The sequence below is a fragment of the Vipera berus genome (assembly GCF_964194415.1).
Source record: "Vipera berus genome assembly, chromosome: Z".
Taxonomy (NCBI): Eukaryota; Metazoa; Chordata; class Lepidosauria; order Squamata; family Viperidae; genus Vipera; species Vipera berus.
This window is the reverse complement of record NC_138205.1, coordinates 37,066,086-37,088,692: the sequence shown is the minus strand read 5'-3', so window position 1 is coordinate 37,088,692 and position 22,607 is coordinate 37,066,086. Positions and strand designations below refer to the sequence as shown.

General features: G+C 38.4%; 1 protein-coding gene across 4 annotated transcripts in view; it reads right to left on the bottom strand.

Moving 5' to 3' along the window:
• The window catches only part of MLLT6 (MLLT6, PHD finger containing), a 132,410-nt gene that overhangs the window by 75,525 nt on the left and 34,278 nt on the right, over positions 1-22,607 (bottom strand). For all 4 annotated transcript variants that reach the window (XR_014028707.1, XM_081346439.1, XM_081346438.1 and 1 more), the window contains exons 3-7: positions 15,708-15,762; positions 14,068-14,177; positions 12,837-12,940; positions 11,339-11,432; positions 7,084-7,188 (exon numbers count right to left, since the gene is read on the bottom strand). Coding sequence is in view for 3 of the 4 variants with exons in the window: in XM_081346439.1 (XP_081202565.1) it covers positions 7,084-7,188; positions 11,339-11,432; positions 12,837-12,940; positions 14,068-14,177; positions 15,708-15,762 (468 nt within the window). In the remaining variant the exon portion in view is untranslated. The remainder of the gene's footprint in view (positions 1-7,083; positions 7,189-11,338; positions 11,433-12,836; positions 12,941-14,067; positions 14,178-15,707; positions 15,763-22,607) is intronic.

Here is a 22,607-nt window from a genome sequence, read left to right as displayed (position 1 = left end):
GCTTGGGTCCGGGTTATCTGAGGGAACACCTGCTGCCGGCATCAAGCTCCCTTCGTCCAGTGCGCTCCCACAGGGAGGGTCTTCTCAGGGTACCGCCAGTAAGAGACTGCCGGCGGACAACACCCAGGGATAGGGCCTTCTCAGTGGGTGCGTCTGCCCTTTGGAACCAGCTGCCAGTGGAGCTTAGGACCGCCCCCGACCTCCGTTCGTTCCGCTGGGACCTGAAGACCTGGCTCTTCGAGCTCTCTGGCCCAGGCTGAGAATTTTAATTTTAATTTTAATTTTAACTGGGGTTTTATTTGTTCAGGGACGGATATAATTTTTTAAACTTTTGTATTTTTTGTTTTAACCACCCTGTAAACCGCCCTGAGTCCTTCGGGAAAGGGCGGTATATAAATATAGTAAAATAAAATAAATAAATAAATCCCAGCAAGGCTGAGTTACTCTTTATCCAGAAACTAGTTGGCTCTTTCTCTGCTCCACTTAGGGTCTCTTGATGGAATCACACTGCCATTGAAGGAGTAAAGTCCATGCTTTGGAAGTTGCATTAGGCTTACGTGGTGGTACAGTGGTTAGAATGCAGTACTGCAGGCTACTTCTGCTGACTGCCGGCTGCCAGCAGTTCAGCAGTTCAAATCTCACCAGTTCAAGTATGATGTAGCCTTCCACCCTTCCGAGGTGGGTAAAATGAGGATCCAGACTGTTGGGGGCAATATACTGACTCTGTAAACTGCTTAGAGGGGACTGTAAAGCCCTATAAAGCAGTATATAAGTCTAAGTGCTATTGCCAGTGCTTTTTTTGTAAAAGAAAAAGGTGCCAGAACTCACACATGTCATACAACCCTCCTTGCCTACCCTACAAGGTTCTATCCCAAAAAGGTGCCGGAACTCCATTCTGAGCGTTCTATGAGAAAAAAAGCCCTGGCTATTGCTATTGCTACTTCTGGACAGTTTGATGAATATTTTGTGCCAGTTGTACTCTTTCCTGGAGGCTTTGATGTTAGTGACCTTTGATGTTAGTTTGCTCCACCTGGATCTACCTTTGAAAACTTACCTCTGAGGTAGTGACATTTGCATTAGAGATGAGATCTGATATTTTGAGAATAAGTTGTGGTTCTTCCCCCCCGCCCCGAAAAAAGGTCACCTGTTGAGTGTGTTCCTCTAACCTCCCATGATGGGTCCTGTTATCCCAGCTTATTTTGGCTTCTATTTTCACTTTAGGCACATGGACAGATTTCAAAACAAAGCATAGATTATAGCCCTTACTGTTTTTATTTTAAATAACACCTATGTGCATATGTGATTAGTAGAGAAATGTAGGAAATAAATGTATGTTGGAGATTGGCATTTCCTTTGCAGAATGAAAAAAAAAATTAAAAGGAACAAACAGCCAGGGCAAGCAGGGCAAAAGCCTGGCAGGTGCCAAGGGGGTGCTGTGGTTCCACAGGTTTTTGAATTCAAGAAAAATTTAAAAGGGAAAAAGCACACAGTTATTTTATAAACAGTATAGTCACATATCTCGTTCCCAGTATTTCCAGGTAGCCATACACAGTTCAAATCTATGCACTGAATTGTTACCACATGCAGTAGACATTGGTCCCAGTAAATATTCATAAACCTGCAACATCAAATTAGATTTGTTTATATCAACAAAAGACTCTATGTTTATGTTCTTCATTTATAATTCATATTAACATAAACTATCTTGGTTTTACTGTCTTTCTGCTACTTTTGTATTTTAAGCTTAGATTTAAAAGGCACACATCAATATTGGTCCTAATGTCCTTTTAAACAGATGCAGTTTTAATCTCCTAGTGTAATATAGATCAATTATAAAAAGATATACCGGTACTCCCAAAAAATATAACATATGAACTAGTTTTCTCTGGACGTGGTCTATCAGAGGCTAGGAAATGGTGGGAGAGTAATATTAAAGATATCACTGCTGTGTATCATTATTATATACATGGCCCACATCTATAAATTTCTTGCCAATATTAAATTCTCCTTAAATGCCAAATAGAGCATGAAAGGTGAAGTCATGTAAACTAGGAATCACAAACAAACATGCCTAAAGAATGGATTTCTTCTCCGAAGGTACAAAAGCACTTATGGACTTGTCCCTTTGGATGTTAGTGGCAGTATATTACAATCAAATTGAAAAAAAATCATTCAGCCATTCTGATATACCCAGCAGTATTCCCTACCTCACATTTTCCCTTTTGGCTCTCAAGTACCTGTTTTCCCTTCCTTGAGAACTCTCACTTCCCTTCAGTATACATTGCAGACACCCAGGTACCCATACAAATGTGTTTCTGTATCTGCCTGCTTTTTGCTAAACGTCTCTCCCTCCACCCCCCCCCCCAACACATACTGTCATTAGTTAGAAAACCTGAGAGGAGGAAGGGGTGCTGCCATGCTTCGTGTGACTAAATAAAAGGCCACCCCTACCTTCCCGACGCTTCACACTCCTTTGCAGCAGAAATTGCCCTGGGAATGCCTGGATTTGCAAATCGCATTGGGGCTGCCAAGTTCATCTCACTGCCCAAAGTTCACCAACAAGAAGTCTCTCTCTCTCTCTCTCTCTCTCTCTCTCTAAACATTCAGTGCTGGGAGTTTCAAGCAGCTGGGGGTTGGGTGGCATTGGAGCAAGCACAGAAAAAGGCCGATAGTTAAATGAGAAGGAAAAAAAGTAAAGACGGGGAGGAGGAAGGGGAGCTCTCATCTGAGCACAGGAAGGCGGTGCCCACGTTGCACATACTAACTTGTAGATCTCCAACGTCAGGGTGAGTGAAATAGGAGCTCTTCACATGCCAGCGAGGGCTTACCCCCACCTTCCATCCCCAACTCTTCTTGTAAGTCTGGGCACTGAAGGAAAAGCAGACAGCGCTGGGCAATCAGATATGTTGGTGTGCCCTGCCTGATGGGCTGCCCTTCCTTTTCTGCAAACAAGGACAAGGCTTTATCTGAATGCAGGCTCCCTCACCCTCAGCTTTGGTGAAACATGATAGCCTAGCCAGGAAAAATGTGTGTCGAGGGGTGGGTGAAGGTTGCGCAAGGAGGGGGGCAAACTGAGCCCCTCTGGATCACATGCAGGGCAGAGTTTTAACTAAGATTCAATGCTGGAATATTGTTTTAGAGCACAATGACTTTAATTAAGGTTCAATGCTAAATATTATTTCAGAACACAGTGATAATGTCAAAGACAGCAGAAGCTGTTAGTGTGTGCAAAAATATCCCTTTTTAAAATCTAATATAATAATAATAACAACAACAACAAGAACATTAAGAAGAAGAAGAAGAAGTTGGAAGGGACCTTGGAGGTCATCTAGTCCAACCCCCTGCTCAGGCTGGAAACCCTATACCATTTCGGACAAATGGCTGTCCAGTCTCTTCTTAAAAACTTCAAGTGTTGGAGCATTCACAGCTTCTGGTTTGTCCACTGGTTAATTGTTCTAACTGTCAGGAAGGTTTCTCCTTAGTTCTAGGTTGCTTCTCTCCTTGACTAGTTTCCATCCGTTGCTTCTTGTCCTGCTTTCAGGTGCTTTGGAGAATAGCTTGACTCCCTCTTCTTTGTGGCAGCCCCTGAGATATTGGAACACTGCTATCATGTCACCCCGCACCCTTCTCTTTGTTAAACTAGACATACTCAATTCCAGCAACTGTTCCCTATATGTTTTAGCCTCCAGTCCCCCAATCATCTTTGTTGCTCTTCTCTGTACTCTTTCTAGAGTCTCAACATCTTTTTTATATCGTGGTGACAAAAACTGGATGCAGTATTCCAGGTGTGGCCTTACCAAAGCATTGTAAATGTGATCTTGATAATATCCCTCTGTTAATGCAGCCTAGCACTGTGATGGCTTTTTTGGCAGCTGCAGCATACTGCTGGCTCATATTGAAGTGATTGTCCCCTAGGACTCCAAGATCCCTCTCACAGTTACTACTATTGAGCAAGGTACCACCTATACTATACCTCTGCATTTGATTTTTCCTGCCTAAATGTAGAACCTTACTTTTTTCACCATTGAATTTCATTTTGTTAGATAGCGCCCAGTGTTCGAGTCTGTCCAGATCCTCCTGTATCTTAAGCCTGTCTTCTGGAGTATTGGCTATTCCTGCCAGCTTGGTGTCGTCTGCAAATTTGATGAGTTCCCCATCTATCCCTTCATCCAAATCATTGATGAAGATGTTGAGGAGCACTGGACCCAGAACAGAGCCCTGGGGCACCCCACTACACACTTCCTTCCATGTAGATGCGGTTCCATTGAGGACCACACGCTGAGTATGGCCTGTCAGCCAGCTACGAATCCATCTGGTGGTGATGCTATCTAACCCACATTTTTCTATCTTATCAAGTAGGAGGTTGTGATCTACTTTATCAAATGCCTTACTGAAGTCCAAGTAAATTATATCTACAGCATTCCTCTGGTCCACTAATTTTGTCACTTGGTCAAAGAATGCAGTAAGATTTGTCTGGCATGATCTGTTTTTGACAATAGCTTCTACATAAAGTTTTACAACCAAGTGTGTTCTGCAAATCCAATAAATTCAGGTAGTCCTCGAATTACAACCATAATTAAGCCCCAAATTTATGTTGCTAAGTGAAACATTTGTTAAGTGAGTTTTGCCCCATTTTACGGCTTTCCTTGCCATAGCTGTTAAATGAATCATTGCATTTGTTAAGTTAGTCACATGGTTGTGAAGTGAATCTGGCTTCCCCATTGACTTTGCTTGTCAGGTCGCAAAAGCTGATCACGTGACAGGACACTGGGACCATCATAAATATGAGCCAGTGCCAAGCATCTGAATTTTGATCACATGATGATCATGATGCTACAATGGTCGTAAGTCTGCAAAATGGTCCTAAGTCACTTTTTTCAATGTCGTTATAACTTTGAACAGTCACTAAATAAACTTCTGTAAGTTGAGGACTACCTGTAGTAGTTTTTAGTAAATCAAGTTTAAACAAAACATTGTTTATGTGGTGAATCTGGTCAAAGACAATAGTATATGCAAAGGTATGTAGCAGAAATATATAAGATGCGTCTTGGTATCATCCCATTTGATTGGATTGTTGATGTGGGAATATATTCAGGACATTGGACACAGATTTTTCTGTTGAAATGGAAGATGAAATATTAGCGATTCCTGCTACAATCCAATTGTCCACCCTACCCATTTTGTCCTTCTTGTGCATCATCAAATCATAGTCCCTATTTTTGCAATAAGGGGATGACAGGACAAGGGATAGTTCGGGAAGAACAAAAAACAAATATCTTTTATCTCTCAGTAACATATTAAAATAAATGAAGACACTGCTTTTATTCTCCTTGTCTTTCCTTCTACTTTAGTGTAAATATAGCTTTTCCATAGCTTATCAGGTGTTGTCTATTTTTTTCCCCAAGTTGCCTGCCATCCAGCTCATCTTCTGTTTTGTTTTTGCCTGGTGTCATATAAAATACTTTGTTCCATTACTACATTTACCAAGCCAAGTTTCCTCTTGTCTCTCTTTTTCTTTTCCAGTTTCCATTGCTTTCCCTGGCAGCAGGTGATTTTAGGAGAGCACCATAGCCTGCACTGCAAATAAATTGGACAGGCTATCTACAATGAAGAGATTTTCCCCTCCCAAATTTTGCAGAAGCAGCACTCAAATGTAGTCTGTTTTTAGACATATGAGTTTGACTTCTAAAATAGATTAAGCATGTTGACAAGACTGAATACGAACCCCACAATCTCTGTTGCAAAGGCATGCAAACTGGTCCTACTATTGTTCCAGATAAATACTAATTTTACAAAATGGAACTGAAATCATGTCAGTAAACCATATCCACTTACTTGGAAACTTTAATTCCAATTTTTTGAGGGAGGGAGGGAGAGAGGGTGCAGTGGTGAGAACAAATGCTATTATGAAGGCACTTTGCCTATGGTTGTCTTTAATATTTCTTTTTGAATTTCAACTCCAAGGATTAAAAACAGCTTGAATTCAATAGAGCTTATATTGCAGTAGATGTGTTCAGTTAAATTCTTTTTTAGAGCTTATTTCATTAAAAAAGAATAGATAATTCTATTCATTCATCCATCCAAAATGTCTGTGCTCCCATGTTGTTCCATTTACTTCAAGTTATTTTAAAAAGCAATTTCCATTGTCTATTGCAGTAAAATACTTTCAGCTGTAATCTGACAGTTGCAGTACTCTAACCACCTTTAGCTGGCGCCTTCCAGATGTGGGCTGCATCTCTTAACATTCCTAACAATGTGACAAATGGCCATGCTGACTGAGAATTCCCAGGTTTCAATTACATTATTTCTGGAAGATAACTGGTGGGAAAAAGCTGTGCCAATGGAAAATCAGTGATACTGATAACAGTGCCATCTCTAATAGGAACATCTTCCCTCCTAGCACCCACCTTTTTTTTTTGAAAACAATAAAACTGACAACTTCTACACATATTTACAATAGTATCTAATTTATAAAAAGTGATTAAAGTGACAAAACCTCAAGTGGTTCAGAGGTACTGAGACACAAAATGAAAACAGTCATGAAATTAACAAGGCTGATTCCATTCCCCTTGTACTTATAAGAGTGGATTTAAGCCTGGATTGAAACCTTGAAGGTGATACCTATATGGAGACAGAGAGGGATTCCTGTGGTTTGTAGTTAACTGAATCTTCTGCATATCCACAACTTCCTTCTTGATCACAATAGAGCAAGTCATCAAATCTTGCTAAGTCTTTAAAGCTTCTGCCTTTAGCTAGTTACTGAATGTACTGTATAACTGAATTTGTGAAAAGTAATACAAAATAACCCAAATGTTATCTTCACTGATACATAGAACTATCCAATTACTTCAGCAAATATTTTCCAGATGTTGAATTATGCAATCAATACTAATTCTGACAGATAAAGGAGAACAGCAAGAATACAGTATACCATAATTGGGTAAAGTTTACCTATTTGATTTAATCTGCTTTGGTATTAGAAAGGCAAAATCCTAAAATATATATTCCATGAAACAATATGTGCACTTACTCTCAACCTTTGATGTGCGCTCTTTGTATTTTACTTGTTTCCTTCTTTCTTACCTTCTTTGGTTTCTCATGATGAGACACATGCTTTTCTTGCGTAGGTGATGCTGACTGACTCCTCCTTCCTCCAATAAAAGAACCACCTCCAAAATGGCGTGAGGTCTTCTGGAGGCAAGTGGGAAATTAGAGAAAGGATTTTGGATCAGATGGAAGTAAAAGAGAAAAATGAAAGCAAACAAGAAGAACTAATAGACTTCTACTACCAATAGCACTTTGGTTTTATAATTTACAAAACCCTCTTCCTCCTAGATGTTTCTACTATCATTTTATGTCAAGCAAGCTTCAAGCTGGAGATTCTTCATGCTGCCAGAATTCATTTTGGGGACCATAGTTTAATCTTTAAAGAAAAAGATTCAAACTGGCCCATGGTTATCTGGTCTAAAAACTGGTCAGCCCTACAGCTTAATAGAAATGACTCATAGCAATCTTTTTTTATCAGGCTCAAGACAAACAACAGATCTCTGAAGCAGTTGTTTAACAGTAATCTGCTACTGCTTAAAAGACCAATAGTGTTGTTTTCAGAGGGAGTAACTTTTTTCTCTATACCCTCTTGTCCAATATTAATCATATTTTATCAGCAATCGAACTACTGCTACTACTGTTGTCTTTTCATCCTGTAGAAGAAAACCATAACTTAGCTCAAAAAAAGTTGTTAAACACTGTTTATTTCTTTAGGAATACTATTTCCTAATCTTAAACTTCAATTGTTTGTTGAAAGAACATTCTAATTAGAAACTTAGCTCACTGCTCAACATTGGTATATGTAATTATACTGTACTATCCTATACTTAATACTACGCTGACAGTATTGTGCTAGTGTACTATTGACAGTAATGGGGAACAGCATTCTTGAATTTCAGGTATAAAACTGTATAAAACACTTTAGAGATGCTGTTAATGAACATGGGATCTTCTCCTTTATTACTGGGCTATCTAGCTTTCATAATAAAAATGATAAATTAAATTTAGAAAATTATCTATCAGGAGAATGCAACAGACACCATCAGAGATAGATTCTGAGAAGGAAAATGAAAGAGAAGTTTGTCCTCAAGGACATGATCTACTAGTTTTAACCTTCCCAAGCAGGGTGTTTTTCAGATTTGATGGATTATAACTCTCTCAGTCTTAACCTGTATTGACTGGAAATGATGGGGTCATAGTCTAACCAACATATATGGAAAATGTTGGTTGGAGATGGCTGAACTAGCCATTCATCTGCTCCAAATTTAATGCAAAGTAGGGTCTACATAAGAATACAGGAGTAAGTGCTTACATCTATCTTCTATTTATGGTAGAATTCCCCATGAATAGGGCCCTAATCAGAGGGCTGGAGGTGTGTGTGTGTGTGGGGGGGGGGGAAAGTGCCATATGCATTTCCTGTCTTCCTGTCTGGAAGATGCCCTAATAGGAATTTATACCAATGAAGCTTTTGCCCAGGCCTATGAAGATAGTAATTTAATATGATGATACGGAGGCTTTTCTTTTAAGTCCTGGTAACAACAGAGGGAACCTACTCACAATCAGCACTATTTTTCCCTTTGAAATTAAGTTCCTTAGGTTCTGTCATCATGGCTTGGAAAGTTAATCCAAGGTTGAGATGAGGCCCCAGTTATGCCCTGGAGTGCTATGCCTCCCTCCCTCCCTCTCTCTCTCATTCCCTCTCCTTCAGGTTGTCCTGAAAACAAGATTAAAAAAATCTGTAAAAGCAAATTGTTAATATTAATAATGAAAAATATACCCAAATGCAAACAAAAAAAATTCAAGGTAATATCTGAAACATTACTTCAGAGGATATCCACAAAAGTGTACTTGATCATGAGTAATGAAGGGAAGAGTATTTCATTTCAAAGAAGATATTCGGGCTATTCAGCATTTTTATCTGGAAATAAAGCTTGATTTCCATATATTGACTAAATCTGCACCAGTACTTGTTCTCTCCCTGAGACCCCTATAAGTGAACCAACTGAGGAAGCAAATCCATTCCAGCATTTGTCTGAACAGATTCTGCGGCAGAGCATCAAATCTACATCTGTCTATAAATGTTTCATTTATCTGCCTTAAGGTAGTCAGCACCTGTCTATACAGAATGCAAGGCAGAACTAAAAGTTGAGACATTTCTTTGGGATAGGAAGCCAACCAAGCATTCAATTTATTTGTACTTGAACTAGAAGCCACATTAATACTACAGCAGAGGAATCTTCTGTGGTCAATTATGGAATATTCTTCGGGCAATGAGATCTTGCCACACTTTATCTTTGAAACATTTAATTTTATAGACATAGGGATTTGATAATTTTCTAGATATAGATATGGCATTTGCATCATGTAGAGAACTCAGCATTAATTTCAAAAAAATATTTGGGCTCTCGACTAAATAAACTGGAGACATTCCTTTCAACTTTTGGTATGATAAGGCAACTGTTTTTTTTAAGTATAAAGTCCAAGTAATGGACAGATTAAATTCCCTTACAAATGTTCAGGGAGGACTGCATGTTCTCCTTTCTTTCTAGTCACTTCTGGAAGTTTTATGAGGAATCAAAAAGTACTATCATATCCCTGGCAAGAACAGATTTGGAATAGGCTTTATAGACCACTTAGCTTACAATTCTGATTATGTAAACATAATATGACATCAGATTTTATTTCTAGAGGAAAGCTAATTTCAGGGTAAGGGAAACAAAATGGCGGAAAGGAAATTGAGATTAAGAGCAAGCAGACTTCTACATAGTGACTTTTATCCCAACTTTCTTCATATACAAGAATGAACCAAAAATGATGGAACATATATTAGGGAAAGGAAGGTTCTGCTTCCTTGTTTTTTCATGACATTTTAGTAGTGTTTTAATCTTTTTTTTTTTAAAAAAAACTTGGAAATCTTGGTATGAAAGGATTCAACTAAAGCTTCAGTTGACAGAAATTGCTGTTACTCAGCAGGATTTAATTTCTTATTAATGTGCTGTTTTACCTTTAACGTGCTATTCTAATGCAATTTACCTGATGGAATCCCTATTTTATTCATGAACATGGCAGATACAAGTAAACTAATATGGCTGTATCATTAGGTTTTATTTTGGTCCCTATTTTCTGGGAAATCTTCAGTTAAGCTATGCTATTGAAAATGTTAAAAATAACAGGAAAAGAAGAAACAACAAAATAAAATGTCTAGAAAAGCAGATTGAGGCTAGGGAAAAATGGATTAATGTTACTCCAAAATGGCTGTTAAATGTTAAAATGGTTTTAACATTTAGAAGAACAATGTTAGTGCTTGTAAATATTTAGAAGAGGGAAGTTCTACAAAAAATTTGCAAAAAAATAATAAGATATAGCATTCTGTTCCTGTTTATAAATAAGGTTATATGATTATCTAGGTTTAAGATGACATTCTCATTTAATCTCATAGGTGAGGCTCAATGGAAGAAGCAGACCTTAATGCTGCAGAACGATGAAAATTCCTTCATGTAGGTGAAGGTTGTTTTTTTTTAAAAAAAAAAATTCATCTGATACTTCCAGTACTACAGGTTTTCAAAGCTGAAAAAAATGTATCAGCAAAAGGAATGTGTAATTGTAGTCACTGGAAGTAAAACCTCTCTTAAACCACTATCATCTTATTGAAACCAATTGTTTGCCTTCAGTAGCCAATGTCTTTTTAGGATTTTATCTCAGTTAAGATGTTCTGATAAAGATGTATAACCCAAGGTCCAATTCCATACACCATTTCCAACAGTCTTAGATTTATCTTTCAGAACCTATGTAAAATTTGCCATAGAACTGTTACTTTTAATGTAACAGAACATGAATAAGATTCAGTATATGTGCTATAATCATATCAGTTGTATTTCATGTACTTATACATTTAATTAAAAGATTAAATAATGTTCGTTTTCTCTGCACACTTCTTTAACATGCACTTCTTGTTAATAGGGCAGGCTTCAAGATGCCTCTCAAAAATCAAGGGGAGACTTTGACTTGGAAGAAATTGTGCATACCTGTTTCAGTATTTATAATTTCTCTGACATACCCAAGACAATGTCTCCTTCTACGTATTTAGCCACATTGGTTTCCTTTCTTGAAACTGACTTTTGAACTTTCTTGATTTAAGCTTCTGATCTTAGAGACCAATAATTTGGAAAGGACCCTAACCCAGGAATAATGCACGTGTAAAAAAATCTCCCGGCTTATATCCATAGCTTCTATTAGACCTTGGTAACTATCTACATTTTATTTACGATTATAACAAGAAGTAATGACTCACCATTTTATTGAAATGGTACTTGCAGTAGCCACAGTATTTCACATTATCAACTTCCAAGACTTCTTCTTCACACAAAAGTCCAGCCATTTGAGCACTGAAATATGGAAGTGAACTGATGTAAACTGAGGCCTGGGCATCTCAGTCAAACAGGTTTTGATTTCCCTAACTCACTGATTCAATTTTCCTTTACATAACGTTAAAGAAGTTATGTAAATAAAAGAAATAATTTACTCCACGCACCTTCTCATAACTACCCTAATAACAGAACCATCAGGCCTGAAATGTTTACAAGGCAAGCTATTAAAAAAAATACATAGATCTCCTTGTTCCTCATGTCCTGATTTGTAAATAAATATCTGAGACTTGTGGTACTATTCATTATGTAACAACTGATAACATCAGAGAGAAGACAGAAACTATTCAAACTGCCATCTTATAGTATATGCTGCTGGAGTATATTCTAATGTTTTAACAGAAATAAATTAATTAGCAATAAGGAGATTTATTTGGTTTGTTAACAGTTAACTATCCTTTTCTATGCTATTGTTGATGCAAAAAGGATATGGCAAACAAAAAAAGATTCCATTTTTTTAATTGCCCAAATTGAGCTCTGTTCTTAAAGTGGAGCTAATCCACTTTTTCAACAACAAAAAAGTTAAAAAAAAACTCTAGAAGGGTTATATACATTTCTGTTGGACCCTGTCCTTTATCAAAAGATTACTAATTTATGCCTTTTTTGTCCTTAAGTCTATTTCTTTATTGAATAAGAAATCTGTCAGTGAAGTTGGGCTAGGAATTGGGCCTCTCTGGGTCATATAAAAAAGCAAGGACATGATAAGATTTATGGAAGGGAAATGGAAGGCAAGGGTAGAATGCATATTTCCCCTTGTCTTCCATTGTTTTCTCCTTCTTGGTCACTTTCCCAAATCATGTTTAGGCCAACTAGATGAGAAATGTAGTGCAACAGTGAAACAGTCAAGCAGCATTAAATATTCTCCTGCTTTATTCTCTCCCTTTGGAATGTCATTCCTGCCCTTTTCCCCATCATAATTCTTTTAAAAAATACTATTTAAAATTTTTGCTTCATATTTGGTGCAAAGGCAATGGATGTGTTATTTAAAATGAAAGACTGAAAATTAAATATTCAAAATGGTGGCCATCCCAATTTCAGATTTAAAATAAATATGGAAATTTGTGATTTTCATTGGGTGAATAACAGGATGTTGGGAGGGCAGATTGATGGAAAATGGGCACAATCTTTTCCTCCATTAGAAGTATTCTTTTAAAGATAACTGAAGAGGAGAAATAAGCCAGAATGAAAACATCCATAAAATGTTCAGGTTTCAGGAAGAAGCTACAATCAGTCAGAGGAATTCTTCATTCTTACTAGTTAAAAATATTTTATTGATTCATAAAAGTGATGGAAGAAACTAAAAGGTTGGGGAACAGAAACTGGGGTGGAAGAAAGTGATTTTGAAATATATACTTATGGACTCACCAGGTAACATGGAAGGCTTGCCGACAACCATGACGATTGCAAGTCATGCAGGCTCCAGAAGCTGCTTTGCTCTCCCTGCCCTGTTCTTCACAGATGTAACAAGTCTGCAACAAGAACAACAGGACTTCATCTGCTTTTCTAATATGCCTCTCAGTGGAGATCCCAAAATGCAATTTTACAAATGACATTGCTTGGCAATATATAATAACTTAGGACAGGATAGGGTAGCTTGGTGTCCTTCAAATATAGGGGCTACAGAATTCATAGTCAATCAGGATGATCTCTGAAAAGAGTCTGAGAACAATAGCTCATAATATTATCAGATAGTAAGATATTTATTATGCTGGAACAGTTTACAGAGGCTTTGGTTCTGCATCTCTGGAGATTTTTAAGAGGCAGGATAGCTACTACTCAGGGATGATTTAATTGGTTTTCTTCTGGCGGTGGGGTGGGGGTGGGAATCTTGTGGTTCCTTCCAATTCCATAATTCTGTAAGCAAGATGCAGCTATGTGTGTGTGTGTGTGCTTGTGTGTGTTTGTGTGTGTGTGTGTGTGTGTGTGTGTGTGTGTGTGAGAGAGAGAGAGAGAGAGAGAGAGAGAGAGAGAGAGAGAGAGAGAGAGAGAGAGAGAGAGAGAGAGAGAGAAAATAACATTATTCTAAGCACATGGGAATGGAATCTTGATATCTCCATGTGTGCAAGGGGAAGACTTAAAACTTCCACTTCTACTTTTCAAATTTGTTCTTCCTTGTATTTTCTTCATGAAAATATAAAAGAGAAAGAAACACTTTTTTTAAAAAAAAAACTTGCAATGCAGTGGGAAGGGTATAACATTTTGTTAAGTTACTTGGTCTTGTCTGGGTTTGGAAGCTAAGCAGAGTTGAGCCTATGAAGTGCTAGAATGGTAAACTATTAGAAACTATTAGATTTGTATTTGGGGAGACTGAGAAGTTGGTGAAAACAACCCAGAAGGAAGCATTGAGAAACCAAGTTTGTTCTATGACCCAGAAAATTCATAGATGTTTCCATATGGTCACAATTGACACCATAAGGGGAAATCTCTGTTCAATTTTATTGACACAGGATTGGGCACCCACACTTTAAAAAAAGGTAGCAATGTAAATAAACTACAGGGAAACTGTATGCTCCAGTATTTAATTTAATACATGAGCTGGCTCCAAGAGTTCAAAGTAGAGGTGGGTTAGGTAAGTTGTGATAGATCTCTCCTTTACCTTGTTGAAGCGGTCATGGGGCACATACTGGAGGACAATAGGCTCCATAGTGAGAACATTCGCAAACTGCACTTCAGGGATATACAGAGCACAGACAACATGGGCCCAGCCTGGATGCCAGAAGGACAAAAATGATATGGAGAAAATAAGGAACATCAGAAAAAGGCATCAATCAAACCATAATTGGTTTAGGTTTTCTGTGTGGGATCAAGCTTTTATGGCCTGATTTTCACTCAGGCAATAAAATTACATTTTCCAGACCACAAGTGGGGCCTTTAATGAACCAGTTTCTCCAAATTGAGCCAATTATCTCTATAGAGGGAACACAAGATTGGGTTAAAGACTTTTAAGTGTTCTCCCACGTGCTAATTATTGGTGCACAGGCTATTTGTTTTCTATATGGAGAAAAAGATGTAGCCCAAATCTAGTTCAAAATATATAATCCTATCAAGAGAGATGATCGGGGCTTTGAATTTGACCATTAACAGTCCACACCTGGAGACTCAACAAACATACAGCTTACTGGATTGTAGTATTTTCTCTACCTTTGTGAGAAATACTGTATTTCTATTCAAATATGCATTCACAGCTATAGATTAACATTGTAATTCTATGATGCTGTAGCTGCCTGAACTAGCAATTGACTTGATGATATAAAAACCTGAATAGAAGATTGACATCCTCTTTTTCTTTTGATAATATAAAAGATTTATTGTCACAGTGAAAATGACATCTTTGTTGATTCCTCTCTGAGATTCCAAAGCAGTCATAATTTCTTTTTCATGCTTCCAACTTTCATTTGTTCACAGTTCTAAGGGAACCTTGATTAATCTAAAAACTTCCTGGAAAAAGTGGCGTTGGGTGAACCAAAAATATACTCATTATTATTTGTAATGGTGCTCAAGTGAGACATAACTTCTTATGTTCTGGGATGGAGTAAGGAACTGTCGGTATTGTCATTTCATAATAATGGAGTTGGCAAGCATTTGGAATAACTGCTGCAACAAGCATAAAACTTTTGTTACAGGCATTGCATTGACTGTGAATAGGTTTCCAGGTACAAATCCAAATTGCTGGTTTTGACCAAAAATAATTTGATTTTCAGGTACCTACAGGATAATCAACTTCAAGACTACATCTGTCTTATATGGGACCTATGTGGATATCTGAGGGGATTTCCCCTTGGGAAATTTTGGAGAGAGTGAGAAATGTTTTTCAGGAATTGCATTCACCCTTTGGAAAACTTTTGCCTTAAGAGAGCTGGACAGAACTTTTGCCTATGAGCTTCAGAAATCTAAAAGAAGTGGAACTATTCTGAAGGGCACTGGATGATTGAAATCCAATCATGGTATGCCTCTTAATAATGACCTTAATACTTCTGCTGAATTTGAATTCTTTTCCTTATTTTTTTGGCCTATTTTTACTTATAGTAATCAAATTTATATGACCATCCATCTCACAGACAAGTGACCCTTATTACTCTGCTACTGTTTTGATTTTGATTTTAACTTCACATGCCACAGTCCTCTTGATTTGTGGCAGAAGGAAAAGTTGTAAAAAGTAGCTCAAAAGCAAATATTCCTTGTTTAGACTGAGAAATGGTGTCTGGACTGCCCTGCTATCTTCAAAAGTAAGCTCACCTCCACTATCAGTCCGTTTCAGTGCTCCATCTTTATGAGGACACAGCTCACACCTCTGTACATTCAAAAAAATAAAAATAAAAAAGACCCAAGATTAGCAGTGATACAGAACTTTCAGAGTTCCAGAAAGTTACAATTTTCATTATTCTTGATCAGATAGAAAGAAGAACATCCAAAGTTCTTCTTCAGTGCAGCTCTTAGTTCTATAAACGTGAGAAAATTGGATGAAAGTATATTTTAAATCACACATTTTAGAGAAAATTTGCTGGAAATTAAATTCAAACAGATTATAAAAATTAGATACCTACTTAGAAATCAAACAGATTTTAAAATAAAGAATATGAATAAGATATTGCTTGAAAAAAAAATATTATTTTCAGCACTGTGACAGGTAGATCTTCAACCAGAAAGGTTATGGATAATTTTTTGCTTTTAGAAATACTCTACTGCAGGGCTCTTCAACTTTTTTACCCATTGTACCACTTTTAGGATATGGCAACATCCGAGTACCACAGTTGCCTAGCAAGGTGTCAAAAACTTGATGACCAAAAAAAAAAAAAAGGAAAAAAGTGATGAAGTACAAGTAGTCCTCGACTTACAAGAGTTCGCTTAGTGACTGTTCAAAGTTACAATGGCACTGAAAAAAGTGTCCCCCCGGACTTCCGGTGGCGATGCGGCGCCGAAGACAGCCGTCTCCGGGCTGTCCGCTCTGCAGCTGTGTTTATCCATCGTAAACAGCGTCGATCAGCTGTTTAGATGGATTTGAAGCCCCCTCCTCGGGAGAAGAGGAGGGGGTGAGGCCCCAGGTAGGGGTTGAGCTCTCCGGGGCCGCCTAAGCTGAGAGTTTGGGCGGCTGAAGGATCGAGCCCCCCCGAAGCCTGGGTTGCTCCGAGCTGCGCAGCGTCTCTGCTCCGTGATTTTTGGAGCCGAGCCAGGCGTTAGCAACCACCCCTGCCAGAAGGAAATACTTTTGAGTATCAAGATGCAGGCAGAGCGGTACAGGAGGTCATGGTGAAGTGGACTTTTATTTTTACTCTCTAGTTCAATGGATTTTATAGCTTTAAAGTGAAAGTGCGCAACAAGTGAAAGTGGGGAAAGATGGCGGCCAAAACTTCTAAAGCTCCTCGGAGTGCCGGGTCTTCCCCGGTGCAGCAGACCTCGTTGCAAGCTTTGCATTCTTCTGCACCTCCTCCGGCATTGACGCTTAAGGATTTACAAGATGCTTTTGAAAAGCATTCACAATTAATGTCTGATATGATGGATGAAAAGTTGAAAAAGCTGGACGAGAAATTGGAGAAGAAGATGGAAGAGAAGTTTAGAGCAATGAGGGTAGACATGCTGTCTATAATTGAAAGTGTAGCTGAATGTGTGCAACAGCTGGAGGAAAAAGTGAAGGATCTCAGTCAAAGGAACTCTATATTAGAAGTAAAGGTATTAGAGAATGAAAATATAAGGGATAAAATGGACGGAGAATTGAGCCTTGTTCAGTACTATCAGATCCAGTATGCTATTAGAATAAGGGGCTTAAAAGAGAATCCTAAAGAAGATTTAAAGCAGCTGATCTCTGAGGCTTTGGAAGTGGTATTGGGCCAGCCAGCATCTGAAATTGAGGGAAGCATGGATAAAATTTTTCGTGTAAATTCATGGATTGCAAGACAGAGGAAATTACCCAGAGATGTGGTGGTCTATTTTACAAAGAGAGTAATTAGAGATGAAGTCATTCAAGCTGCTTATGATACTAAATTGGTAATTGCTGAGCAAGAGGTCCTGGTTTTAAAAGAGATTCCTTCAAAGATTTTAAGGAAAAGGAAAGATTTTGCATTTCTTACACAGGAACTTAAGAAATGTGATATCAAGTTTAGATGGGAGATTCCAGTTGGACTGGTGGTGATGCATGAAGGTAAAAGACATCGTCTGGTTACTGTGGCCCAGGCACGTGATTTTTATAGCAACGTGTTAAAAGCAACCCCCCTATTACTTCTGGAAGCTGCAAAAGGTGAGGGAAAGCCTCAAGATGTTGCAGATGGACAGACAGAGGAGAATGGTGTTGGAGGGGATCAAGTTACAGTCTCATCGGTTGCTGTTGGAGAGCAGAGGATGTCGCGTGCCGCCCTAAGACGAGCGAGACGAGAGCAGGAGCAAGACCAGCAGAAAGTTATGGAACCTGCAAAGCGTATTTACAGTGAAGCTGTGGGAGGGGCGCGGTCCAAAGAAGTTACAGGGGCCATTTCAGACATGCTCCAAAAGCTTTGGGGCGTCAAGATTGGTGACTAAATCTCTAATTTAGAATGTCAGTGGATTAAATTCATCATAGAGCAGAAAGAAAGTCTTTCAATATTTAAAACAATTTAAGACTGATGTTTTTGGTTGCAAGAAACGTATATTAGGGTTATGGATCAAAAGTATTTACTGAATTTAAGATTGGGTACGCAAGCTCCTAATTAACAACAAGTTGACTTTTTTTAACTTACTACACATAAAGGGTACTTAATTGGATTATAAATTTTTTTTTTTTAAAGTGTGTCATGAGTCATGCTAGATTGCCTAAATTTTTTTTTATTTGAACTTAAGGATGATCTGGAATTGTGAGACATTTGGTGTGATATATGCAAGAATTATTTTTGATTATAGTTCAGTCTGGTGGGAGATTAATAAGGTTAATAGAGATAGGCGCTTTTGGCGCGTAATTGAGAATTTGTTTAGAAATTAGAGGTAAATAGTAGATGAAAGTTTTTTTTTAAAAAAAATTAATATGATAATATGGGACTAAGAAATTTTATTTAGTATTTGAGTAAAGCTCCTTTTTCTGTTTTTCTTCTTTTTTTATCTGTAATATTAATATTGTTTGTAATCATTTTATATGAGCTAGAGGGTGATAGAATTAATAGTTTATTGTAGATAGCATATGGATGCTTATGTTTGTTTTTTGTTTTTATACCCTGTATTTAGCTCTGGGAAGTTGGGGGGGGAGGGGGGAATGGGGGAGAGGGATAGGGAGGGTTAGATAGGGGTGGGGGAGGGGGGGATTGATAAAGTTAAAATGTACTGTAAAACTTTTTTAAAAAGTGCCCCCCAAGCCACAGCCGAGCAGGACACCCGCCTACCCGCCCGGTGGCACTCTTCCTCCTGTCCGAAGTTTTCATTGTTGTGAGCTTTTTTGTTGAGGATTGGCAGCGGGGGTGGGGTAGGGGGTGTTTGGTTTTTACTCCCCCCCCTTTGCTGGGTGGTTGCAGCAGGTTTTGGTCAGTATATATGACCCTGGGACACTGTGACCGTCATAAATATGAATCAGTTGCCAAGACCCTGTTGATGCTGCAACATTCCAGCTGATTGGTGCTTCTTCTGGGCTCAACAGAAGCGCCAGGATCAGTGCTGAGCTCCAGCTGGAGGCTGGCGCTGATCCTGGCTCTTCCGCTGAGCCCTGACAGCCCTGCAGCTCCAGCCATCTCTCGCTCAGGCTTCTGTGGTGCTAACACCAGTGCAGCTCATTCCCCTCCCCCACTACCACTTTTCTAGGATGGTCGCATACCACCTGCTAGATGCCAATGTACCACAGGTGGTACCCGTACCACTGGTTGAAAAGCCCTGCTCTACTCCTTACTTGCATCACAATGTGCCCCTAAAACTAAACCTGAACACGTTCTTATTTTGTTAATTCTGCAATATTTTAATTTGACTCAGTTTAACACAAGGGATCAGTATTAATTGAGCAAGGATCAATGTAAGGCAAATAAATTTACTCTTTGAACTGTCGTTCCAGAATTTGTTTCCTTATCCTTTGCCTTGATCTTAGCCACAATGGATGGTTCTCAGATTGTACATATATGGATCATTTGATCCCTGCCTCAAAAGGGAAAAAAACTATAGGAAAAGTGACAGGTTTAGATAGGGCCTAACCAGCCTGTATACACATTGAAAGAAAGGCCAAGAAACGAATGGGAGGTAGATTTTTGGGGGCAACTTTCATTGAATGATTATTGAGGAATTGGATTTAAGAAATTAGGCCTGTTTCTCACAAGGATGTGCATGTCTCTTGAGATACAGCTGGAAAAAAAGAGGAACAAGAGTCAGGGGTCAGTGTATGGTAGGTGGATTCACATCAAGAAATTTGCAATTGAAAAGACCTTTCCAACCTCTCTGCTTCAGATGATTAGGAAAAAACTGTAAACATGAAGGGTGAAACACTCTGCCAGCCAGCCAGCCAGCTCACCCATCCACTCCTTGCTTAAACAAGACTATAAAACCCATCAATAAATCTCCTCACTTTTCCCAAGAGTTGCCTTGTAGTCAATCCAGTTCCCAAGGACAGGAGTCAATTAATTTATAAAGCAAACTGAGCTTAGTCTAATGGAGCCAAACATTCCCAAAGGGGCTTTGGGAAGACAATGAAGAATAAAAGTTCCTACAATTTTTAAAAACAGCAGCACCTTGTTAGTACCACTTGATACTTGGAATATTAAATCCAGTTTTGGTCGCCACAATATTAAAAAAATGTTGAAGCTCTACAGGGGTGTCAAACTCAATTTCATTGAGGGCCACATCAGCATTGTGGTTGCTCTCAGGGGGCTGGGTGGGTATGGCCTGGGTGGGCGTGGCCTACTGGGTGGGCATGGCCAGAGTGTGTATGCCTTACTGGGTGGGCATGGCCAGCTCTACATCGTTCACATCAAGGGTGCCTATGGGGGCCTGGGCAGGAGTGGGACAGATCTGAGGATCTCTCACTGAAGGAGGGTCTCTGGGCCAGGGCCAAGGCAGTGGGGGGCCGTTCCCTCATTGTTTCCAGGATGGCTTCGTGGGCTGCATGAAACCACTTCGTGGGCCGGATCTGGCCCCCGGGCCTTGTGTTTGACATGTCTGCTCCAGAAGCTCTTTGTTGCAAAGAAGAGCAACAAAGATGATTAGGGGACTGGAGGCTAAAACATACAAAGAGTGGTTTCAGGAATGGGATATATCTAGTCTAGTAAAAAGAAGAACCAGGAGTGACATGATAGCAGTGTTCCAAAATTTGAGGGGCTGCCACAAAGAAGAGGTCAACTTATTCTCTGAAGCACCTGAAGGCAGAACAAGATGCGATGGATGAAAATTAATCAAAGAAAGAACCAACCTAGGAGAAATTTCCTGACATTTAGAACAATTAATCAGTGGAATGACTTGCCTCAAGAAGTTGTGAGTGCTCCAACACTGGAGTTTTTTTTTACAAAGAGACCAGACAACCATTTCTCTTATGGGTTTCCTGCTTGAGCATGGGGTTGGACTAGAAGACTTCCAAGGTCCCTTCCAATTCTGTTAATATGTAATCTTGGATTTATCACATCTGGAAACTATCTATTTCTGACATTTATGATACAGCTGTAGACATTCAGAAGTAAGTAACATCTCCCTAAGCATTCATGCCCATATTGTTACTTCATACATCATGTTACTCAGCTTTAGCCGGCAAAACCGATGCTGTGGAGTGATTCTTCCAGCAAAACTACACTTGAGCTTAATTCAAGATTCTCTGTGGCTAAGAAACAGTTGGTATTGCCTGAGCATGTAGGACACAAATTGACTGTGCTGATTTGGAAAAGGAGGGTGGGTGATGCTTCAGTAGGATTTAACAAAAATGGATCAAAGTTATTCTATAGCCTGCACTGTCTGGGCTGATGTACTCTGCCCTCTTTTCCTGCTCCTTCTCTGAAAAAAAAAGCCAAAACATTTCTGAAAATAGAGATAAAGAACCATTTCATAGGGTATTTCTAAGTGAAGTTTGTTTTGTGCAGAAAGCAAAAAATGAATTAAGGAAGCAGAAAATGAATCAAGACAAATCCGTATATTGTTTTTTATACAATAGTGGGAACACACACAAACACACCATAGTGATTTATAATACAGATAATCTTTAGTGAGTTCCTCATTTAGCAACAGTTTGCAATTACGATGGTGATGAACAAGTAACATTGCAACCAATCCTCACAGGTCTGTAAAGCAGAGAAGAGGTCAGATAAAATCATGAGCATAATCATAGTTTCACTTATTGACTCTGAGTTGCTGATCCAATTGTGGTCAGTAAACAATGACTATCTGTGCTTGTTTTATGTAGAATCTAATAACCAGAAGTAACTGCTATAACCCTATGGTGTAATGCAGAATTTTTCAACACAAGAATGAACCTGGATGAAATTTCACGAGAGATTAAGGGCAAATAAATAAATAATACCTCTCAAACACAGCTAATTTTGTCTCAGTAAAGTTATATTCTTAATCAGGGGTTCCAGAATTTATTTATAATTAGTAGGTTTCGTTGCTGAAGTTAAAAACTTCTGCCCTAATGCACTAAATTTATTTTGAAATTGTGTTTCTGTTATATAACAAACAGTAAAATACCTTGTTTTATTTGGTTAGCTGACTATTTTTATAAACTAAAATTTTTAAGTTGTTCCCCATGGCTTTGTTTTACATGGCTTTGTTTCGTAATGCTTTTGATAAAGGATTTTATCTAAAGTAATCTGGCTCACAACATATATACACATTTTCACTAGCACTTGGAGTATTTTCTTTTTCTTGAAGCTTGTATTGTGCAAACATTCAGCTTATTTCATGGAATTTTATTTGTGTGCATATCCAGGGGAAGGGACAAAATCCAAACAATGCTAGTTTCCATTTGTAACCTTGTAGATGTTCACTTTTTTTTCTTTTTTCCTTCTTTGTACCACATAAGCTCTATTAATTGAGGAAAGATGAAATAACTGCATAAAACATGTTATTTCTCTTAACTATGAGTACTTTTTGAAAGAGCTTAACACTTGAGCTCTGTAAAAGATAAAAAAGCTGCATTTAAAATCATTTATAAATGGTACACATTTATACCAATTTATATCAATAATTATATCAATTATTATAAACAAACAAAAAACAAAG